This window comes from Rhinolophus sinicus, chromosome 17, assembly GCF_057876585.1.
Source record: "Rhinolophus sinicus isolate RSI-liver-muscle chromosome 17, RSI-T2T, whole genome shotgun sequence".
NCBI classification, from domain to species: domain Eukaryota; kingdom Metazoa; phylum Chordata; class Mammalia; order Chiroptera; family Rhinolophidae; genus Rhinolophus; species Rhinolophus sinicus.
This window is the reverse complement of record NC_142517.1, coordinates 210,036,626-210,059,146: the sequence shown is the minus strand read 5'-3', so window position 1 is coordinate 210,059,146 and position 22,521 is coordinate 210,036,626. Positions and strand designations below refer to the sequence as shown.

General features: G+C 48.3%; 1 protein-coding gene across 1 annotated transcript in view; it reads left to right on the top strand.

Annotated features, from left to right (window-relative positions):
- Positions 1-2,718: 2,718 nt before the first annotated feature.
- The window catches only part of DRC11 (dynein regulatory complex subunit 11), a 136,211-nt gene continuing 116,408 nt past the window's right edge, over positions 2,719-22,521 (top strand). Inside the window, exons 1-5 of the mRNA XM_019740868.3 lie at positions 2,719-3,048; positions 12,347-12,671; positions 16,708-16,827; positions 18,322-18,513; positions 20,568-20,639. Coding sequence (XP_019596427.3) covers positions 3,038-3,048; positions 12,347-12,671; positions 16,708-16,827; positions 18,322-18,513; positions 20,568-20,639 — 720 coding nt within the window. The 5' untranslated portion in view covers positions 2,719-3,037. The remainder of the gene's footprint in view (positions 3,049-12,346; positions 12,672-16,707; positions 16,828-18,321; positions 18,514-20,567; positions 20,640-22,521) is intronic.

Sequence of the window (22,521 nt, the reverse complement as noted above, 5' to 3'; positions counted from 1 at the left end):
AATGTGCAACCATCAACACTGGTTCCAACATTTTCATCACCACAGATAGTACCCGTGAAGCAATAAACACTCCGCTCCCTTCTTCCCCCAACCCCTGGTAACCTCAAATCGACTTTCTGTCTCTATAAATTGGCCTATTCTGGATATTTCACATTAAGTGAAATCATACAATATTTTCCCTTTTTTGTGTCGAGCTTCTTTTACTTAGCATAATGTTTTCAAGGTGCATTCATGCTGTAGCATGTGTCGCAGCTTCATTCTTCTTTTCTGGCTGAACGTTATTCGCGGTATTTGTAAACCACCTTTCGTTCATGCGCTCATCTGTACTTCCCGTCCTTGGTGGGCCCCCTACCTCACGCTCAGCTCCAGCCTCCTGCTCAAATAAACCTCACCAGCTGTGGGGAAGCCACACGGTTCGGCCCAAACCTCTCTGCCTCCACTGAGCACATACAGCCCCAGGCCTCAGTCTGTGAGGCCGAACCTCTTCCCAGGTCACCCACAAATACCAACTATCAGGCGTACAGGTCCCCGTGTCACACTTCTGTTTTGTGCCTTGGCCTGTGTTGCCTTCTATTTCCTCAGGCCAAAGTCCCTTTGTTCCCCACACTGCCACCTGCTGCATAAACCTTCCACTTTCCCAAGGGAGCAGGGACCCCTCTCTTCTAGATTCCCAGAGGATGTGGCACTGTGTCATTTAACCACCTCAGACCTCCATGGCCTCTACTTTACTCCTTGAAGGCAGAATCCAGATCCGAGCTGTCTGTTTCTATTGTACAGTGTCCAGTACTGGGCTTTGCAAACAACGAGCATCAATAAACATTTCCCCAGTTGACTTCATCCACATCAAGAGGACTGTGAAAGATGACTCTTCCCAGACACCTGCCAGTTGGGTTCCAAGGCTGTGTAAAAAGACATTTACATTTTAAATGGAATTAAACATCAGTTATCAGGACAAAACAGAGTGACTGGGGAAAGATACTGATCAGTTTAGAGGAAATTACTGGAAAAATGAGTCAGATGAGTCAATTTGGGCCTCAGATGTCTGGCAAAGCATAGAGCGTGGCTACTAAACCAAACGCACTTAGTATTTTCATGCCAGAAGAGAAGTGACATAATACCACTGAGGCATGATAGGATGCCACCCTGGAACGGGTCTGGAGGATAGAGACTCCCTAGAGGCCCAGGTCTGCTCTGCATCCTTGGCCGAGCTCACCACTCCAGGCAACAGACGTTGCTACATCGGTCAGTCCCCCGCCAGTGCTTCCTGGCTAGGGCTGTGAACCTATCCTAGGCAGGGGGCTTGTCCGGCTGTGCGTGGTGTGTGGAGCTTGGTCTCACAGCGGAGCATATTCCTGTCTTGTTATGTTCCACTGGGAAGAATGGAGCGGGTTGTTAGTGAAGGAGGACGGCCAGGAGGCTGGGTCCTTGAGTGAGAAGCAGGCCCTGGGAAGTGGGAAGCAGTGGCCCATGTTGATTGGTTGGTGGCTTACACGCCACCTTGTGGTATGAAAAGGACCTGCTCGGTGGCAGCTTGAGTTGCCTCAGGCAGAGGTGTAGGATGAGCTCTTTGAACTCTGGTACAGCTTCTGGGAGACGCAGGTGTGAGAAAGGAACCAAGTCCCAGGTCTGGCTGAAAGATCGTGGTGCACTGGAACACACGACAGCAGAGTGTGTGGAAAGGTTCTGAGGGACTGGTGGCTTCAAAATGAAAAGGAGGTCAGGCTCTGCTCTAGTGACCTTCACGTGATCCAGAGCAGATCAGTAAAATGACTTGTGAGTTCTTAGAAAGGGAAGCTAAGATAACAAGTGTTACAACCAAGGCACAGCCGACCAGCCTAATTTGAAACGTCCACGGTCACTCGCCTAGCAGATAAGGGCAACGCTGTTGACGTGGCAGAGCTGTGTGTTAGTGATACACCGACAGCATCTTTATCTCGCGGAATGGGGGGAAGCAGGAGAAATGTGAGCCGGGTGATAGCCGGGCAGGCTTGTCCCCGGTCTCTGATGCTCACTCGGACACACTGCTTGTGCTGCGCTGTCGGCTCCCTGGCTTCCTCCCAGGGAACATTGTTCATCAGTGGCGTGGATCAGATTTGAAGGATGACATAGAACTGGATGGGATGGTGAACATACTGAACGACGGAGGTGGCTCAGCCACACAAGCTGCAGGAATATTTAGAGGTTCGGTCCCCGTAACACCACATGAATCAACAGTGTGATAGGGACACCCAGCAATAGACGCCAGGGGTGGGGACCCAGCTGGGGTCCCTGTTGGTACTTGATGGCGCCGACCAGCTCCCATCCGCAAATTCTTGTTTCACTGACCTACAGCTGAAGGACACTGACTGAGCGCGGCGTCACAGAGACAACGAGCCAGTGTCCAGGAAACTGGGCATCTTGTGTTGAAGACGCGAGGGTGCTTGTCCTGCATCAAGATGACTCGGGGCGGGGCCGCCGGGAAGCCGGGCCTGTGGCTCGGACGTGGGGCCAACCGGAGAGCGCCCGCCGGGCGGGTCTTCCAGGAGGTCGGCTCCTCAGCTCCCGTCCTGCGCGGCTGAGGCTCCCACGGTCGCATCCCTCGCCAGCACCGGCAGACTGTCCCTCCGCGTCCGGCGCGGTTGCCACGGAAACAGCCGGCAGCGGCGCAGGCGCGTGGCGCGCAGGGGGCGGGGAGCGAGCGGGGGCGGGGAGCGAGCGGGGGCGGGGAGCGAGCCGGGCCCGAGACGGTCGGCACTGCGCAGGCGTAGTGTCTCGGTTGCTAGGTTCCGCCTCGCGTCCTGAGGCGTGGCCACAGTAAAGTTCCAGAGCCTCGGGTGGAGACGGGGTCGAGCCAGTCCCCCTCTATTTGCGTGAGCATCCCTGGTGTCACCTTTCCTGACCAGAAGTGAGAGGATATCTCAGATCCCGGCCCCTCCCTCCGCAAGGACCACCCTCTGAGCGCCTCTGCTGCTGTCCTGACTCCTGCATCCAGGCCGCCTTTCCGAAAGTGACGGAAGAGCTGCCCGGCGGGCGAGGCGAAGAGGGAAAGTGGCCAGCCATGTCGAGCAAGTGAGTAATGGGCTGCTGGCCATAGCCATGGCGTGCGCTTCTCCAAACCCACAGGTGGCTTGTTCTGCTTCTTTGCTTTTTTTCCTCTCTTTTCCTCTCCCATCTCCTTTCCTCCTCCTTTTTACATTTTAGCAAATAAGGCTACTTCTCAGGCCACAGTATCAGATTCTTGTGGACAAGGAATGCCGACGCCTAGGTCTTCCTCGTCCCCCTCGCACCGCCCCTCCCACCAAGACGACCATCGCCTCCAGGCCCCGCCAGGCCCTCGGGCCCTGTTGATGTGTTTTGGGGGAAGCAGTATCTTCAGTGCGTTCAGTACACTACCTGCTGTTTTGTTCATCTTTCACAGCAGTACATGGATTGCTTTGTGAAAAGTTCCAGGTTCCGCTATTAAGTCAGGAAAGATGTGAGGAAGCTTGATTGCACCACTTTGGTTTTCGCTAAGGAACCCCAGGCAGGTGGTAAGTGGCCCTGAAAGAGTGTTCACCTGGCAGTGCACTGGCTCATTTGGTCTTCAGAAGGATCATTGCAAACAGCTGTTGCAGTGCTGACTCGGGGAGCGCTGTTCTCAGTGCTTGAGATATAATAACTTAATCTTCACAACACCCTAGAATGCAGGAGCTGTTAACATTATTATTTCCATTTCACAGATGAGGAAACTTAGGCACAAAGGGGCTCAGCAGTTCGTATACCACAAGTAGACAGTGCCAGCCCAGGCTCGGTGGCTCCAGCCTGTACTATCTATTACCCTGTTTTCTAGGCAGGGAGATAAGAGCAGAGACGTTCAGGGCTTGCTGAGGTTTGCAGGTGGGGGGATCAGGAGATCAGTTTTGGACGTGTTGAATTTGAAATGCCAGTGGAGGTCAAGTAGGTAATTGAATATTCAAGTCTTGAGTTCAGCAGAGAGGTCTGACAGCTGTTGGCATATGGATGGTCTTTATGAGACATGGAATGAGTGTGGAGAGAACAGAGAAGGGGTTCAAGGACTAAGCATTGGCTCCTTCAATGGCAAGAGGTTGGGGAGGACAGGAGAAACTAACAAAGGGATCAAAAGTGTGGTCACTGAGGAAGAAACAAAATTGTGGCGCCCCGGAAGCCAGGTGAAAAAAATAATGTGTCTCAAGGAGTGAGTAACTGTCTAATGCTGCTGAGACAAGTCAGAGGAGAACTGAGAACTGACCATTGATTTGGCGATGTGGAGTCCACTGGTGACGCTGACCTTCAGTGGAGTGATGGAAGAGAAAGACTGACTACAGTGAGCTTAGGAGAGATATTGTATTCAGTGAGCACGGCTAACTTTTTAAGGAAGTTTTGCTGTAGCTGGTGGCAGGGGAAATGGGGCCTAGAGACAGACGTTTTCAAAGATGTTGTGGGGACAGAGCCCCAAAAAGTAGTTTCCAGGCTCTCGGTGTTGGCTCGGGTGGTGGATGGCCATCAACTGTGATTGGATGGCCATCAGCTGTGGCTGGTTGGCCGTCAGCTGTGGCCGGTGGGCCGTCAGCCACTAATATAACTGCTGTGGCTACGCTAGCAGAAAATGGGGGCTAGCAAGAAGATGGTGGCTGAGCTAGCAAGCGGAGCAATGAGGGTTGCGGATTGTGTGGCTCCTGCTTCCTGTGTCTCCAGCCCAGCCGCCAGCGAGAATATAGTGGTGACTCCCCTACCTATGGCTCCGTGGGTGTTCCTTTTTGGCCTCAGCATATCCTGTGTTCTTATGTGGGGAGCGGGAGCAGAGACTCTGCCTGATACCCTGCATGACAGATGTTTTCAAAGATAGAAAACAATAGCCTATTTGTTTGTTGAAGGGAATGGCCCTGTGGTAAAGGAAAGGGGATGCAAGAGCGAAGGAGAGAGAAGTGGAGTGTGGGGACAGAGCCAGGAGCACAGCAGTTTCCAGGCGCTTGGCTCAGGTAGTAGATGGCCATCAGCCGTAACCAGTTAGCCATTAGCCACTAATATAACTGCCGTGGCTCGGCTGGGGGTTGGTTGGTTGGTTGGCAGAGAAGCGGAGTGCAGATCGTGTGGCTCCTGCTTCCTGTGTCTCCAACTCAGCCGCCGCCAGCAAGAATATAGTGGTACGAACCCCCCATCCATGGCTCCACTGGTGTTCCTTTTTGGCCTCACCATATCCTGCGTTCTTGTGCTGGGAGCAGGAGCTGAGACCCTGCATGACATGGGATGACATCCTTGCTAGTGAGGGCACAGGACCCAGCTTCAGGTCTTGGCTTCAGATAGAGGAACAGACGTGTGTCACAGGATCCAGTGAAGAGGCAGAGGAGAGTCTGTCATAAAGATGCTGTTGGTGGATAGGTGTCCTGTTGGGGGGAGCCTGGAAAGATGGTGGGGCAGTAGGCAAAACCATCTGATGAAATGAGGTTCAAATCTACGGGAGTGTCAGGGGAGAGGAGAGAATGGTGTGGACTGGCATTGAGGAGCAAGGAAGCCCTTTGACCCAACTCCACACATGTGGGAGAAAAAGTGCCTCCCCGAGAAGGCTGCAGGGGAAGCTGTGACCCCCCTAGGGAACAACCAGGCATCCCTTAGAACAAAAAGGCTCAGGGAATATTCTACAAAGAGAATTAACAAATAGGCAATATTGGAAGAATGTGAAGGTTTAGCATGTATAATATAACTTGGTGAGAATTCCCATTTTGCAGTATTTAGATTTTCTATCGAAGTGCGTAGTATGTCTAAATATTCATGTCTTCCCCGCCCTTCCCGTTTTAGGAAACCTGCCAAGCTATAGAAATAACAATCTGGTCTTTTTCAACTGTCATATTCAGTCTTCTTCACCCACAACCCTCCTGGTTTCAATATCGGTGACATTTCTAGGTCATATGCTCAAGTCTGACACCAATCATGAACTTCAAAAAAAATTCTGAGTCGTCCCGCGGATAAAATACGACCTTCTCTTTACAAAGCCCATTTAAAATTTCCAGAACACTTTCACATCTGTTATCCCATCCCACAGTAATCCTTTGGGGTGTCCAGGGAAGGTGTCAGTACCCAGCTTTGCCCTTGAGGAAGTCGAGGCACAAAGAGGTTACATGACCTTCCTGAGACCAACTACCTCAGGACGCAGGTTCTGATTGTAAACTTGGAGCACTTTTCCCTTTAAAAGCCACCTTGCCATGCCCAAGAGAAATAAAAACACATGTGCACGTAGACACCTGTACAGGATGCTCACAGCAGCATCAGTCACGATAGCCAGGAGGCAGATGGACCCACGTGCCTACCCGCGGATGAACGGCTACACAAAATGTGCTGTATACATGCGGTGAAACATCACTTGGCAACAAAAAGAAATCCGAGTCCTGACACAGGCTGCAAAACAGATGAACTCAGAAAACGTTACGCCCAGTGAAAGGAGCAGGTCACAAAGGACCACCTATCATGTGATTCCACCACACGCAATGTCCAAAATAGGCAAATAAATAGAAATTAGATGAGTGGTCACCAGGAGCTGGGGAACATGGGAATGATGGCAAATGGAGTGACTGCACATGGGTGTTCAGCACAGGGGTGATGAAATATGCTGAAAGCCGATAGACAGGATAGTCGCACAACTCTGGGAAAACACTAAAAACCACTGATCACTACACTTTAAAAGGGTGAATTTTTCATATGTGAATTATAGCTCAGTGGTTCTCTTATTTAAAAATCATCTGGCCACATCCCTTGTCTCGCGTTATTTTCACGGGCACTGGCTCAGGGGAAGGAGGCTGAGACCTGAGGGCAGCAAGGTGGGGTGGGGCTCAAGCCAGACTGCGGCTTCGAGGGAGATGGGGGCTCCATGGCTGGCCTGGCCGAGACCCGGAGGCCAGGCCCCTGGCAGTCCAGGGAGTGGTGGGCTTGTGGCCAGTGAACACACGTGGAAAGCACCAATGCCAAAGTCAATCACAGGCTGACTCGTGATGCAGGGCCGCCGTGCTCACGTCGCTACTAAATGTGTCCCCATCAGCCAACAACCTTTGCCTGGTCTCCCCCGCGAGGGGCAGTGGAAACGCAGTGGGAGAGGAAGAGAGAGGCTGCAGCCCAAATGGCAGGACTTGGAAGGCTCAGGCCACCAGGACGGTCTGCAGCCAAAAGTTCCAGTTAGAGGTCAGCTCCACCCTGGCCCGGGAGGGGATTCTGCTTCTTGGACCCGGGTGGAAGCCAATGAGTGCACTGAACTGGGGCACCAAGGACCCCCTGCCTGGGTCTGCCCCAAAGCAATCTAGACGTTGTTAAATGCTAGGTGTGTCCCGTTCCACTCATGTGGCTGGCTGTCGTTCCCCTGGTGGAAGCCCCGCTACCCAAGACCCCTTGCTATCAATGGGTTTGAGGCTCTGTGGTGGTCTGGTCACCTTAATGCTTATAGGTGTGTGAAATGCTTTGAAGTCTGATGCGATATCCTTCACCTATTATCCACTGCACTCCCACATGTAGAAATTAGAACTGGATTTATTTATAGAGTCTGCCGTAGTACATTATGACCAAATTTTGGGGGGTATTAAATCTGCATGTGCATCTCGGGAGTCTGCTTTCTTTGTATCTGGCCTCTTCAGGCAGACGCAGATATTGCCTTCTGCCTATTCTGAACTTCAGCTATCATTCTAGAATTTTCTCCAGCTAGTGTTAATTCTTGAATGTTTAATGTTCCTTATCGGTACTATGAATGGGGTTTTCTTTTTTTCTTTTTCTCTGTGTTTAGTTTTCGTGGGTTTTATCTGTGTCTTGCGACTTTGCTGCACCAACTGACTTTTTTTTTTCAATGAAAGTTTATTGGGGTGACAATTGTCGCCCCTAACTGACTTCTTATGTTGGGGGATTTCCTTGGATTCTGCAATAGTGTCATTTATAAGCAGCCTTTTAAATCTTTTATATCAGTCACTTTTATATCTGCTTCGTCCTTACTTCTCCATTTACTGATGACTGTTTCTTTATTGAAATTACTTTTGCTCTCTGGTTTTCAGCATTTGGAAGCAGTCATCACCATCTATTCTTTGGAGTGTGTAGATAGCATTCTTGATCAGGCATGTGCCATAAATTAAAATTAATTGAGCATCTTCTTGGCATCTGTGAAAATCAGCTCTGGTTTTCACTGTTCTGTTGCTCTGTTTCGTTCAGCTTTCTGTTTAAGCCTCCGGAATTCCTGAGGTGACCCCCTCCTTGGTCAGAGAGAACGATTCTTTTGATCTGGCGCTGTGTTCTGTTTGCTAAGTGGAATTTTAGATCCAAGTTTACACAAAATTAGCCTGTACTTTTCTTCTGTTCTGTTGTCCTGACAGGTTGAGGCCCGAAGGCCTGTTGAACCCACACAACGCACCGGGCGCGTTTCTGTTTTCTGTGAACACTTGTTGAGCCTCTTGGTATGCACCGCCAGTGTCACCAGTCCGATTGGACACTTTGGGTCCGCTGCCCCGCTCAGACGCCGGAAGGCTGGGCTTTGGCAGGCGAGGCATCTGCTCAACTCTGGACCCTCCACAGCTTTATATGCTCCAGGCAGACGTCGAGAAGCCTCTGCTTATTGTTATCCATAGTACGTCTTGGCTTCCTGCTCTCCTCTCGCTGTTGCTCTTTTTGAGGCATGAGAAACAGAATTGCCAAAATGTTCCAGATGCTTTACACAGGCAGAAGGCGCTGCTTTGGCTGTCGCTGTTCTTTTGTGGGGTTGTTTCTGGTAAACAGCACTGTTTCTTAGCTGTTTATTATGCACGGAGTGAAATGTCTGGGGCTAAAGGAAATGCTAACTTTCTGGTTGTAGCGTTCCCTTTTATAGTAGACGTATCTAACAGAGTGCTCTTTCATCAGCAATGTTTTTGAATATTGCTAAGTTTGAAGAAATCTGGTACTTGAACCCAGCGGATGAGGTGCCAGAGGCGATATTCGGTATCTAAACTCAGGGAGACAGGGGAGGAAAAGTGAGGCATTTGGGGCTATAAAGCTTTGTTTTCTTGTGGTGTCCATCACATTTATGCCACATGATGTGTCATCCTCACTTGCTTTCACCTTGATGAACATGAGGCAATAAAGTTTAGGGCTTCAGCACATGAACTCCACAGCCGGACTGCCTGGGTGCAAATCCTGCATTCAAATTGCACAGCTCTGGGCAATAATGTCTCTGTGTCTCAGTCTCCACATCTGTAAACTGGAGTAATAATAATAATAATACCTACCTCATTGGGGTGTTGAGAATTACATGAGCTAATGTACCGGGGGTGCCAAAAAATGTATACACATAATTTGTATTCATCTTTTGTTATCGGTGTATATTATTACAATTTTAATACAGTTTTTTCCTTTCTTAAAATATATATACTTTTTTTGGCACCCTCTGTATGTAAAGCACGTAGAACGTGACTGACATTATATAAATGGGTTACACCTGAATCTAAAAGTCTTTTCACATCAAGAGAAGCTTTTAACTTTGGGTCAGGAAGATGAAAGTCTCCCCTCTCTGCTCCAAGTACATAAAAAACAATAGATAACAAAATTATTTTTAAAGTATTTTTAAATTTTTTTATTTAGAAAGTTAATATTTTAATAGTTCCATTTTTATTTTGAATGTATATTAATTTATAATATTATATTAATAGTACATATTTGTAGATTTAATAGTCTAATTTTAAATTAAATAAAAATATTTTGAATTGAAAAATTCAAAATTTGGAGTTTTTTAATCCAAGTTGCAGTTCTGTGCGCCAGGAGGAGTGGAACCCCGCAGCAGTGAGCTAGCCAGGCTCTGCACCAGGGTGGGCAGTGTGCCCCAGGGCACGGTGGGGCCAGGGGGGACTGCCCTTCCCACCGGGACACAGGCAGAGGGCATGTCCCCACAGCCCGCTCTGTGTCTTAGTGAGAAACCAGCTGCTGAGCCCCAAGGCAAGGACAGAACGCATACACACTCAGAATGTATAAAGAAGCCCCATCAGTTAGTAGGAAAACAAGCCAACGTAGAAACAGGCAACACAGATGGATAAACAGTTCAAAGAACAGGCTTTACAAATGCCCAGTATGCAAGTGAAAAGCTATTTTGCCTCATCAGCCGTCAGGTGAACGGACATTAAAACAGTGAGAATCTCTCTCTCACCCACCATGTTGACAAAAATTCCCTTTGTGTATTTGGTGGTGGTGCTGGTAGTGGTGCTGGTGGTTCTTTTATATTTGGTAGAGACAGAGATGATGGTTCAGTGTTGAATGATGGCTCCGAGCTGGACTCACAAGACCTGGGTTCAAACGCTGGCCTTGCCACTCAGGAGCACGTCGTAGCCTTCTCCCCTCCTCCGTGGGGGTAACAGGAGCCCCCTTTCATGGACTGTCACCCGGGGTCACAGAAGGACAGAAGGCGGTGTGTGGTCAGAGTTCCAGTAGTGATGTTCACAATTTCTTACTCATCAGAACGTGCGGGGCATGTGTGAGGAAGGTCAGGTAGTGGGACCAGAGCACAGTACCTGCTGGGATGCCTGGTAATGACCTTGGGAAGGCTGAGCAGGGGCTCCCAGATTGAACGAGCATATGTATTTCCACCTGCTCCTGTATCACCTCCAAAATGGCAGTAAAGGAATTAAAAAGCTATAATCACACGAAGGCCATGAGGACATTGGAACACTTGACAAGGGCTGTCACAAAAGTGTCGGAGGAGGGAAAGGAGCCGCAGAGGGAAGGGAGGATGCAGGGTGGAGAGCGGGACATGGGGGCCAGCAGAGGGGGAGGGAACAAGCCATAGTCCCAGCCAGACCCTGGGAAGAGAGGGCAAGGCTGGTGGTCCTGAGCTGGGGCTGAAAGTGGGAGGACTGGCTGTAGATCTGCACCAGGGCCATTTGGACCCCAGGGAGCAGGCGCTGAGCTGCTCCCTTCCTGGGGAAGAGGCCTGTGCACGCAGGCTGGGGACGCCAGGCACTGGTGAGCGTGGGAATGAGAGACCAAACCGACCGCGAAGAGGAAGTGAGAGTCCTGGCCCACTTGCTTTGCAAGCAGAGACTGGAGTCGCCCTCACCAGCACAGGAAAGACGTAATAGATGACACCCAGATAGAGACCAGCCAGGGTCCTGGCCCCCCCCCCGCCATACTCTCCCCCCCCCCCCCGAAGCCAACCTGATAAGCCCCTCCCCAGGCATACTTCCAGTTAGCTTTTCATTCCTTGGATTAAAAAAAAAAATTACCAGAACCACCCCAAATTTTTTATCAAATGTCTCTGCTATGAATGTGTTGGTCAGAGTCACAACAGGAAAAGAATAGCACATTCGGAAGGGGGGCCAATGATGAAGGTGTGAGCAGAGTCTAGGGAAACCAACAAGGGATGGTGTGGTGTCCTGAGGCTGGCACCACCAGAACCGTCACCACCCTACGCCTTCGCTAGAAGGAGTCTCCCAACCATTTGACGCACCAGGGAGACAGTGGGAGAGGACACACCCCCACTCACCCTCCAGCTTCCTGTCTGCGCCTCTACTGACGCAGCCGATGGGAGCTCAGGGCCAGGAAGCCCTCTGATGCAGTCTGTAGAGGTCAGCCTCCCTGGCCGCATCTGCCTCTTGCCCTTTCCTCTCTACGTTACAGTTGTAAGGTCCGTAGTTGGTGCTCATAGTTGTAATTCATTCACTGTTCATGGCTGTGTAATAGTCTGATGGTGAATGTGCTTTTTATGTATCCATTCTCGTTGATGGACGTTTGGGTCATCGCCAGGTTTCCGCTGTTACAAGGAAATGTTACTGCGGCCGTTCTTGATTCAGATTAATTAGCATTTCTCTGGGGGGTAATTACTCCTTCACAGGGTGGGCACATGTTCAACTTGACAAGATAATACTGAATTAGTTCCCAGAGTGGTGGTTCCCATTTATGCTCCACCATCTGTGTGTATGGAAAATCGGTTCACTATCGTGTTTCCCCGAAAATAAGACCTAACTGGAAAATAAGCCGTAGCATGATTTTTCAGGATGACATGCCCTGAGCATAAGCCCTAATGCATTTTTTGGAGCAAAAATTAATATAAGACCCGGTCCAGTCTTATTTTTGGAGAAACACGATAGTCTGGTTATCAACTTCAGTACTGGCTTAACGGGTGGTGAGGATTCACTGTACGTCACTTAATTGAAAAGCTATTTAAACTGTTTAGTTGATAATAACAGCAGTGGTCATATCCAGAAGTCATACGCACATCAAAACAGGGCAGAGTTTGTCCAAAGAGCCTGGTACCTACATGCAGTACTCTTAGCTCACATTTGATGATGAGTTACATTTTGTTATGGGAGATGCCTCATATGTGTGCCTGACAGAGTAATTGTTGCTGATTGTTTCAGCTAAACACTCTGTCTTTCCTCAGGATGTACAATCAGATGTGGCATCAGACCCAAGAAGCCCTCAATTCTTTGCTCGATAAAGAGTCTCAGAAGATAATAGAACCACAGAGAAATCCAGTTTTCATCTTCCAGACGTTAGCCACCTTCTACATAAAATACGTGCAGATCTTCAGAAACCTGGAGAATGTCTATGACCAGATCGTCCATCCGCAGAAACGAATACTGATCCGAAAAATACTGGATGGAGTGATGGGCCGCATTCTGGAACTGAAGAGTGAAATGGTTGAACTGGAATTAAGTGAGTTCCATTATTTTGATGACATCTTGCAGGATCTGAAGTTGGCCCCCGTAAGTACCCGGGTTGTTTCCTCATTAGTTTTGGTTTTAAATGAGATATGCAGGCCTATAACCAGTACTCTGCAGACTGTCAGACATAGTTACTAGTTGGCTATTGTGTTAGAGGTGGACGCGTAGCCCTTCGGTTAGACCGTGCTGGGTTCCCCAGTTTGGGGTGTAGATGAATCCTTGCAGTCGTCGTGTGTGGTGGACACAAGGCCATTGGGCCTTCCTTGTCACCATGGGGTCCAGGCCTGTTGGACTGGAGGAGGCCAACCCCTTTCCAAATATCCTGTGGCAAAAAGCCTCCCGATGTTCAATCGCAGCGCCCCTGCTTCTTTTTCCGAAGAAAATCTCTCTCTCAACTTTGTGTGCCCATCATCTTCTGGATGAGTAGCCTCTGGTGGCTGATTTCTGACCCCAGGTAGATGCGCCTCCTCCTTTGCTTTGGGTCAGTGGTGACGCGGGTGGGGGCAGTGGGGACATGTACAGCTATGGGCCTCTGAACCTCCAACACTAAACGGTTCCCTCTCTGTCTGAGGCCCCGGAGCTCTCCTGCTGTCACCTGTCACCAGCGCCGTCCTGGGAGCACTGGGCCCGGCCTCTGCCCTCGGCCCTTCACTGCCTGTCCCCAGGATCTCCCCTGAGGCTCTGTCTGGCCAAGTCTGCCAGGGACCGGTGGACACCTCCCTTCAGTATCATGGTCCCATGAGTCCAGGCTTCATTTTGAAAGGAACGTTTCCTGAAATAAAATTAAAAGGAGAAAGTGTTTAATTTTCTATATGGGGTTTAGTGTTTCTTCCTTCCGAAAATAATTAGGCTTCTATAATTTTATGTTTTCCTAACCTTAGTGGTGCATTTTATTAGAATGGACTAACGAGAATAACCGAAATGAACGAAATGTTGAAGATCATTCCAAAACTTTCATGTTTATTATATTCATTTATGAGAACATGGGTTAAAGCACCAGGCTTTTTAGGTCAGGTGTACTTTACTTGCCCGTGTGAAAATATCATGAACAACTTCGAGTAATGTGAAACAAATAGTCATTAATCATATTCCTAAACTTAATTAAGAAAGTAATATTAAGTTTATTAATTTAATTCCAAGCATATTAAATAATATTCCTAAATTTAAGAAATAAGAAGTTTGTGAAATTTATATGGTGGGCGCCTTCAGTTTTTCCCACTTTTCTTACTGCTTCGGTCAACCCTCTGCTTTGCCTGGTTCATCTTCTTGGAGGAATGGCATTGAGAGGGATGATGGAGCTGCTGGGCATTGAGAGGGATGATGGAGCCGCGGGGGGGGGGGGGGGCTTGAGAGGGATGATGGAGCCGCTGGGCCTTTGGGAGGGGGTGATGGAGCCGTGGGGGGCCTTGGGAGGGGTGATGGAGCCGCGGGGCCTTGGGAGGGGTGATGGAGCCGCGGGGCCTTGGGAGGGGTGATGGAGCCGCGGGGCCTTGGGAGGGGTGATGAAGCCACCGAACCTTGAGAGGGGTGATGAATGGGTGACATCATCCAGGAAGCCTTTGTAGCAGGACACTATCAACAGTGTTTACCGCCAGACCTGGAAGGTGTGGATTGAACCATGTGACAACACTGAAGTCCAGCTGGTTAGAGGGTACATCCAACATCAGAAGCATGGACTCCATAAACAATGCCCTGGCCAGAGAGACACACCAGCCTCTGGGAACTTCTGTGTGACCCAGCCCTGCATTTCAGGGTGGAACCCTAGACCAACCAGCATCCTCTGTGTCTGGGCTTCTGCGGCTTTGTCACCCACATAGCCCGCAGCTCCCCTAGGTCTTGCCGGGCCAGCACCCAGTTATTTGTACAGTGTGACTGGCACCACTGACCGCTGCTGATTGGTTCTGGGATGGGCACCTTCGCAGCTGCCACATCCAGTCCTCCCTGGAGAGATGCTGAACCGGGACAGAGAGACCCGTTTCTGTCTCAGGGTCAGAATTGTAGTCTCCCAAACTTGTAAGTAGTCAGAGACTTTGTTCACCAAATACTCAGAAGAATGGAGGCTGCTGCTGTTCAGATAGGAAAAGGAAGAAAGAGAAAAGGAGAACAAAGCAGACTCACCAAGAGGAGCAGAAACAAATGGCCGAGTCCTGGAGGCATCTTCATCCCTGGACGCACCCCTGCTGCTGACACACATTCAGCCACGTTCCTGCCCTGGTTCCACAAGGTCCCAAGTCCTTCCATCAGCGTCCCCTTTGAGCTGAACTAGCCAGAAGACTGTTTCTGGAACCTGCCACATAAGGAGCCTTCCCAAAGAGGTCCCCTGATGTCGAGAAACATGCAGGGGAGGGAGTTTCTCTGCCACCAGAAGTTTCCTTGGTTCCACCGCACAGAGACTGGAACCCCCGTGGTGTCTGCAGTGGACATAGACTGTGTTGGGGATGGAGATCCAGCAGGAAGCCCAAAGCAGCCACATCTGTCTTCCTGCCTCTCCCAGGCTCAACTGCTGTTTCCTCACCCTCAAAATCCTATTTATAATTTTGGCCTAAATGGACCCGATGGAGCCATGTCAATAAAGTTTTGCCTTAAAATTTAGAAAAGTACAACACTTGAACATGCTTATCAATAAATAAAATCACAACATAAACAGTAGTCATTCTCCTCTGACTGTCCTCCATCCCCAGGCCACTGGGCCCTGGAAATTCACACTTAGTTCACCCTAAATGCTCCATGAGTCTAAGGAAGGTTTGGTTTTCAAAAACTATTGCCACCTCCCAGAAGTGCTAGGGATACCGTCACACCGAAGTCCTCAGAAAGACACCCCTTTATGCTCGGATGCTTGTTTAAGGGAAGCCCTGTTCAAAATTCCCTGGATTGGGAGAAGAGTGTGGGGAATCACACCGGAATGGGAAAAAAAGAGACCTGACCCTGAAGACAAGAGCCTTAGCTCTCCCCGATCAACTGATCTACCAGAGGGCAGCCAGGAGTGTCGGAAAGAATATCTGGGACATAGGGGCTGGCCAAGGGCCCACCCAGACCCTTTAATAACCCTTGTACACTCCTGATTATGGAACTTACACTGTGCGTATTCATTTGACCTCCACTAATTTGAAATATTTGTTAATATACAAAAGTGAAGAATAGAAGTTTATATTTGTTGTGTAAAAATAAGTTTTCTAATAAAGCAAATCAATTTTTTTAATATACATTTTATTGGGGAATATTGGGGGACAGTGTGTTTCTCCAGGGCCCATTAGCTCCAAGTAGTCGTCCTTCAATCTAGTTGTGGAGGGCGCAGCTCAACTCCAAGTCCAGTTGCCGTTTTCAATCTTTAGTTGCAGGGGGCACAGCCCACCATCCCATGTGGGAATTGAACCAGCAACCTTGTTGTTGAGAGCTCCCGCTCTAACCAACTGAGCCATCCAGCCGCCCCTCTGGGAGCTCAGTGGCAGCTCATTGTCTTAAATCTAGTTGTAGCGGGCACAGCTCACTGGCCCATGTGGGAATCGAACCGGCAACCCTGTCATTCAGAGCTCGCACTCTAACCAACTGAGCCATCCGGCCGCCCCGCAAATTAATTTTTAAATAATCTTTGTAATGGGGTAATTTAAAACCAGGTAAAAATAAAACCAAATTATTAGAAAAAATTGTGACCGCTTATGTACAAATAGTTGATGGTGCTAACGATGAATGATTAGGTTTAATTCAAAAGTCTCTATAGCTCAATACTTTGCTTTTCTAATTTGCAGTATTATTTTAGGTAGGCTGAGATTATATTATATTTCTTTAAAGAAATTTATTGTTATCATTAGTTAATTGGGGGCTAACTCGGATATGAATTACTCCAGTTTTACTGTAATTAAAACAAGGGATGTGGCTTCGGTTTTTCCTTTTGCTTTTATTTGTGTCTCCTCAGCAGTAACGCACTCTCTTCACTCCGTTGGCCTCATCGTCTCTTAAAAGAGGATGGGAAGTAAAGCCAGTCCTTCGATGCTCATGTCCTTATTGTGTATTTTAAGTGGATTTGAGCCCTGGAATTGTGACAAAAATGCTCTTTTGCTTATTTTTTTGTCTTCTCTAGCAACAATTAGATATTCCCATTCCCAAATATTTTTTGAAGGAGAAATTGGAAGTAATAAAAGGAAGAGAGAAAATCCTTTCTCAAATATTAGCCGACACTGAACTGGAACTCTCTGGCAAGGTTTGTATCTCATTTTAACCAACATTCTTCCATAATCGGTAAAACCTCCTTTTTCTGCTTCTAATTGAGAAGCAACTGGATTCTATGCAGTGTGAGGAGAGCACCCGCACGTGGAACCTCAGTGTCTTGTGCTGGATCCTGACGTGTGGCCAGCGCTGCCCCCGAGGCCTGGAAAAGGACTCAGCTTGTGCTTGGGAGCTTTGTTGGATCCCAGGGCCTCTCCTTTCTGCGCACCATGCACAAGGCTGTCCCCACGCCAGGCCACGTGCACAGCTGCTCCCACGCTCCAGGGATGCAGAGGCCTGGGGCCTGAGCCTAGGGTTTCCAGGCAGGAATTCCCACCCGTCCTTGTGAAATTTTTTTGCTTTTCCATCCCCGAATCCCGAGGAAAGTTGGTCGGAAGATCGGTTCCTTGAACCCAGTAATACCCAAAATGGTAAATAAACGCACTACTCACAATGTATTTCTTAGACTTTTTCCCTATTTATTGCTAGGGTTTCTGGGTGAGAATTCCCACCCATTCTCAGGAATTTTTTTTGCTTTTTCCGTTCTTGAATCCCAAGAAAAGTTAGTTGGGAAATGGGGAAAATCGGCTCCTTGAACCCAGGTGGTTGGTAATATAGGCCGTCACTTTGTGGAAACGATTCATCGTGGAGAACAGAAAACAGTTTATATCTCGGGATTTGAGCATGGGGAAGCGAAAAAAATTCCTGAGAATGGGTGGGAATTCCTGCCTGGAAACCCTGCCTGAGCCCACTCAGCTCACTCCGGCCTCTGATGCCCAGCAGCCTTGCTCTCCTTTCTCCTTTCTCCCTCTTTCCTTCCAGAACAGCACCGTCCCTCACTGGACTCCCCCCTCCCCCCATATACTGTACCTGAAGTCCCCAGGCAGCCTTTTACTGCACGCACCTGATTTTTCTGTCTTCATAGTGCCCATCACATTTGGATGTTTTAAAATGCAAATTTGTAGGTCCTGGAGAACATTTCACCTATAAAGTGAATACACTTACGATGATTTTAACATTAGTCACATTCACTAGATCATTCTATAATTGATTTTAAAGTCATCGTTTTACTTCCTGTGTATTTTATGTCTTAAATTCTCCTATTAGAGATGTGTTTTTAATTTATGTTTACACTATTAAGTTAATGAAACACTGATATCGATTTCAAGTTGTATTGAATCCATTTTATTGGCATTCCTAGTATAATTTGCTGCCAACCTAAAATATTATGGAGCTAATTAGTGTTTTGTTTGGACTGGCAGAGGAAAGCTTAAGGAATCCTTAAATATGGGACCACAGGTTGCGCGTGGCAAATTATCAAAATATACATAATTCATGGGAAAGTGATTCTATTGGGCCATCATACTCTTTATTAGCAGTTTGGGAACTCTTTGCAAGGTTGGCTTGGAAGTAAGTGTGTGATGTTTCTGGGCTCAATTGACGTAGCTAACGTGTTTACACATTGACTTATCTCAAATGCGTTTTGCAGACACGCCCTGCAAAGGGTATCTCCCTAGAAGAGGCTGTTAAATTAATCCAGATCGCAGAGAGGGCACGGCAGGGTCGCCTGAGAGCAATGTTCATGAAGCAGATCTTCCTTCAAGAACACAGAGCCAGGCACGCCAGGGCTCTCGGCGACAGAATAGCAGATGTCGGGGCAGCCGCACTGCGCATTCAGAAGGTGCGAATGTGGGGTTGGGCTTGGGGACAAGGTGCCTGATAGCTAGAGATGGGTCCCGGGGTGGGGGTCAGCTCCAAAACGCAGAATTCCCAAGTGCTACCTTCAGTAGAACTGGATTAAATTCCAGAAAGATTGATTATCTTACTCTGGGGAAACCGTTCACTAAGCTTGGTCACAATTTTAACATTTTATTATGCATAGGAATAAAATACAGGGCGTTTTCAGCAAATGTTTTTGAAGATCATTGATAATCACTGGAAAGAAGGTTGCTAAGAATTCAGTGAGGATATAAGTCCTTAATGAATTTTGAGAAATACATTTACGCACAGACAGGAGGCCTGCAAGCGTTCATACTTGCTAGCTTGCCAACGTGTGTGCCATTCCCACAAAATTCCAGTAACCAGAACCTCCATGTTCCTCTTAAGAGCGGGCCTCAAGGTTTCCTTCCCTTTGTAGGACGAGCACCTTCATTATACCCCATCTTTTTTCAAATGGAGACTACGTTGCTTACAGGAAAATGCGAAAGACGGCAATGTGACACAAATTAGAATTAGGCTGGAGAGAAAATAAGTACAAGGACATGAAATGGAGCCAGCGGATCAGGACTCGTGTCCCCACTTGAGTTTGAATGGCAGTGGAGGGGGCACCGATCAGAGACGGTTTTCCATCAAGTGTCTCTGGGAATGTGAAGTTTCAAACAAGCATCTGAGTTCATAACTTCAGTTGTACGATTCTTGGACGTTGCTGTGTTGTATTTCCCCTACACTACTACAGAAACTTTTCTTTTAAAGCCATGAATTGACACCCTTAGATCTAGCCCCACACTTCTGCAATCTAGAAGTTTCTCTTGAAGAAGCCCAGGTAGGGGAATCTCACTAACAAGTATTATAGGCCATCTCTTCTTTTGTCCCTCAACTTCCTGGAGATTTAGTTGACAGACAACCTTGTGCAAGTTTAAGATGTACGTCGTGATTTGATACACGATTATAAAATGATCACCACAGTCAGGCCAGACAACATATCCATCACCTCACATCATCACCAGTTTTTCTTATAGTGAAAACATGTAAGATCAACCCTCAATCTTTAAGAACACAATACAGTCATCTGCTGTGCAGTAGATCCCCAGAACTTACTCATCTTATAACTGGGAGTTTGTCCCTATGACCACCTTCACCCATTTCCCTCAGCCCCTAGCCCGAGGCCGCTACACATCTACAGGTTCGGTATTACTAGATTCCACCTGTAGTGAGAGCTTACAGTATTTGTCGTTCTCTGCCTGACTTACTTCACTTAATGCCCTCAAGGCCCACCCATGTAATCTCAGCTGGCAGGATGTCCTTCTTTTTTGTGGCTGGATAATACTCCATTGCATTCTCTATCCATTCATCCATCAACAGACGCTCAGGCTGTTTCCCTGTCTGGGCTATTGTGAATAATGCAGCTATCGCTTTGCGAGACCAATTTCCTTTCCTTTGGATGTGTATGCTCAGAAGTGGGATTGCTGGATCATTTGGTAGTTCTATTTTTCATTTGTTCTGAGGACCCTCCATGCTGTTTTCCATAGTGGCTGTGACGATCCATACCCACCAACAGTGCACAAGGGCTCCCTTTTCTCCACAGCCTCACCAGCAGTTGTTATCTCTTGTCTTTTGATAACAGCCATTCTAACAGGTGTGAGGCTGTTGCTGGGTCCGCAGTCTTTGCTACGAGGGTGGGCTTGTGTGGATCCCCTGGGTCAGGAGGCTGCCCCAGTACACCTTGCTCAGTAGGGCAGCGCGGGAACCAGGACCTGCCTCAGGGTTCCCAGGGGGTCCTCAGACAGCAGTATGGGCCATTTCTGTGACTCAGTCTTTCTTCAGAAATGCTGCCTGTGATCACAGAAAAATATCCCATCAGCACACACACGTGTATGACCTTCACTGCATGGTCATTATGTCTTTGGGGACACACAGTTTATATGGGAGAAACGGTACCACCGTGTTTCCTCTGGTTTTTTTTTTTTTTTTTTTTTTTTTAATGTATTAAACAAGTAGCCATTTCTTTGTTTCTAGGTTTGGCGAGGTTTCCACCAATGTAGGAAAACCGAACGACAGAGAGAAGAAGAGATGATATTCCTGGGTATGGTAAGTTTCCTTGTGCACAGAGTATGCATCTGGTTTTCTTAGAGGTGATAGAATCTGTCAGATCGTGTCTTCCTTAGAGAGTTCTTGAGGGCAGAAAAGAAGTAAAACTGAGTGACCCATGACTTAAGAGGATGGGATCACCTGTATTCAGCAGAAGCCTGCCTGGGGGACCCAGAGAGAGCAGGCGGTGTCCGTCTACGCATCTGTTAGACCCTGTGGACGGCTCCACACAGATCAGGCTCTGAGTTGCTCACATAGGCTTTCCATGTCTGAACTCCTCAGTGCACTTGACTGGACAGTATTTGTGGTCGTGACAATGGATTTGCGCCGATGTAGCCGCGTTTGGGGCGATCTCTATGGTGATTACTGAATCGGAGTTGAAAGGGTGTATTAGTTACCTTCTGCTGTGTAACAATATTATCACCAACTTAACAGCTTACACGCACACCTTTGTTATTTCAGTTTCTGTGGCTCAGGCGTCTGGCACGTATTAGCTGGGTAGCTGGGTCCTCTGCCCAGGGTGCAGGTATCAGCTGGGTCTGGGGTCTCATCGGAGGCTCACCGTGGGAAGTTGGGCTTCCCAGCTGTGTGGTTGCTGTCGGGATTCAGCTTCTTGGGGGCTGTCAGATGGAAGCCTCAGGTTTATGGCCAGCTGTTAGCTGCAGGCAGTCCAGCTCCCTGACAGGGCCTCTTCTGTGGCCACCTTCTTCACCAAGGCCAGCAAGGGAACGAGCAGCCGTTAGTCTCCTGCGAGTGATGGCGGAGGTGGCATGTTCAGATTGTCTAGAAGCAGATCATGGGGTCCACCCACACTCAGGCAGAGGGGGGCACAGGAGGATGTGCGCCCCAGGAGGTGGGGATAACCTGGGACCACCGTAGCGTGTCTGTGCGAAGGAGTTTCCCCATAATCCGCATCACGAAGTCCAAAGCCTCTGACGAGGGGCTTCTCCCAGAGCCCCTCCTGCACGGACCCCTCTGCTTCATTATGGAAGCTTCTCCCTGTCACTCAACTGCAGTCTTTCTCCCTGCGGTTCCCACAGATCTGATGGGTTCAGTCCCCAGGGTAGCTCAGAATGTGTCTGGTCCCCCTTTCACATGAAAAACCCTTCGAGTGTTTGAAGGCAGCTCTTGAGTCCCCTCTGCTGACTCTTTACAAAGCAAATTGCCACCGGAGATGGCGCCCATTACTGGTGGGGCCTTAGTGGTTGACCTGCTCAGCTTTCAAAATCGGACATTGTAATCTTTTTAAGAAGAAAAGGAAAGAAAACCTGGGGCACCTGTTACAGCACTGAGTTACGGTGTGTTGGGGTGAGCCTCATCCCTGGCACCCCACATTTAATACCCAGATCAAAATATTGAAACAGTGACACTGATAAATCCTATGACTGAGTCTTTGAAAATGCTAATCACGTACAAAGCTCTGGTGAGGCCAATCAAGATACACCGTCTATAACCACAGATACTAGTAGATTTAAAAAACATTAGATAATATTGTGAATAACTATGATAATAAATTAGAAAATCTTGAACAGAGAAGATTATCTAGGGAAGCATAAGTATCGCAACGGGACCAAATCAGTAAAATACCCACATACACCACCCCTGTAGCAGATGCCGAGAGGATTTTTCAACGTCCCTGTGTTGGTCCAGGTTCTGTGAGAAGCAGATCTGAGAAGTAAAAAGGTGAATGCAGTTTGTACTCTTTGACCAATGTGTGGATATGGTTCTCTCTATACTGTTCTTTTCTTATGGCATTTAAGTTACGTTTTCTGATACTGCATTCCCTCTGCTCAGTTTCAGAGAAAAATCAAGCGGTCACCAGCCTACGGCTGACACAGAGCAGAGCATGGGGCACTGTGGGCCCTTTGTTCTGTGATCAGCC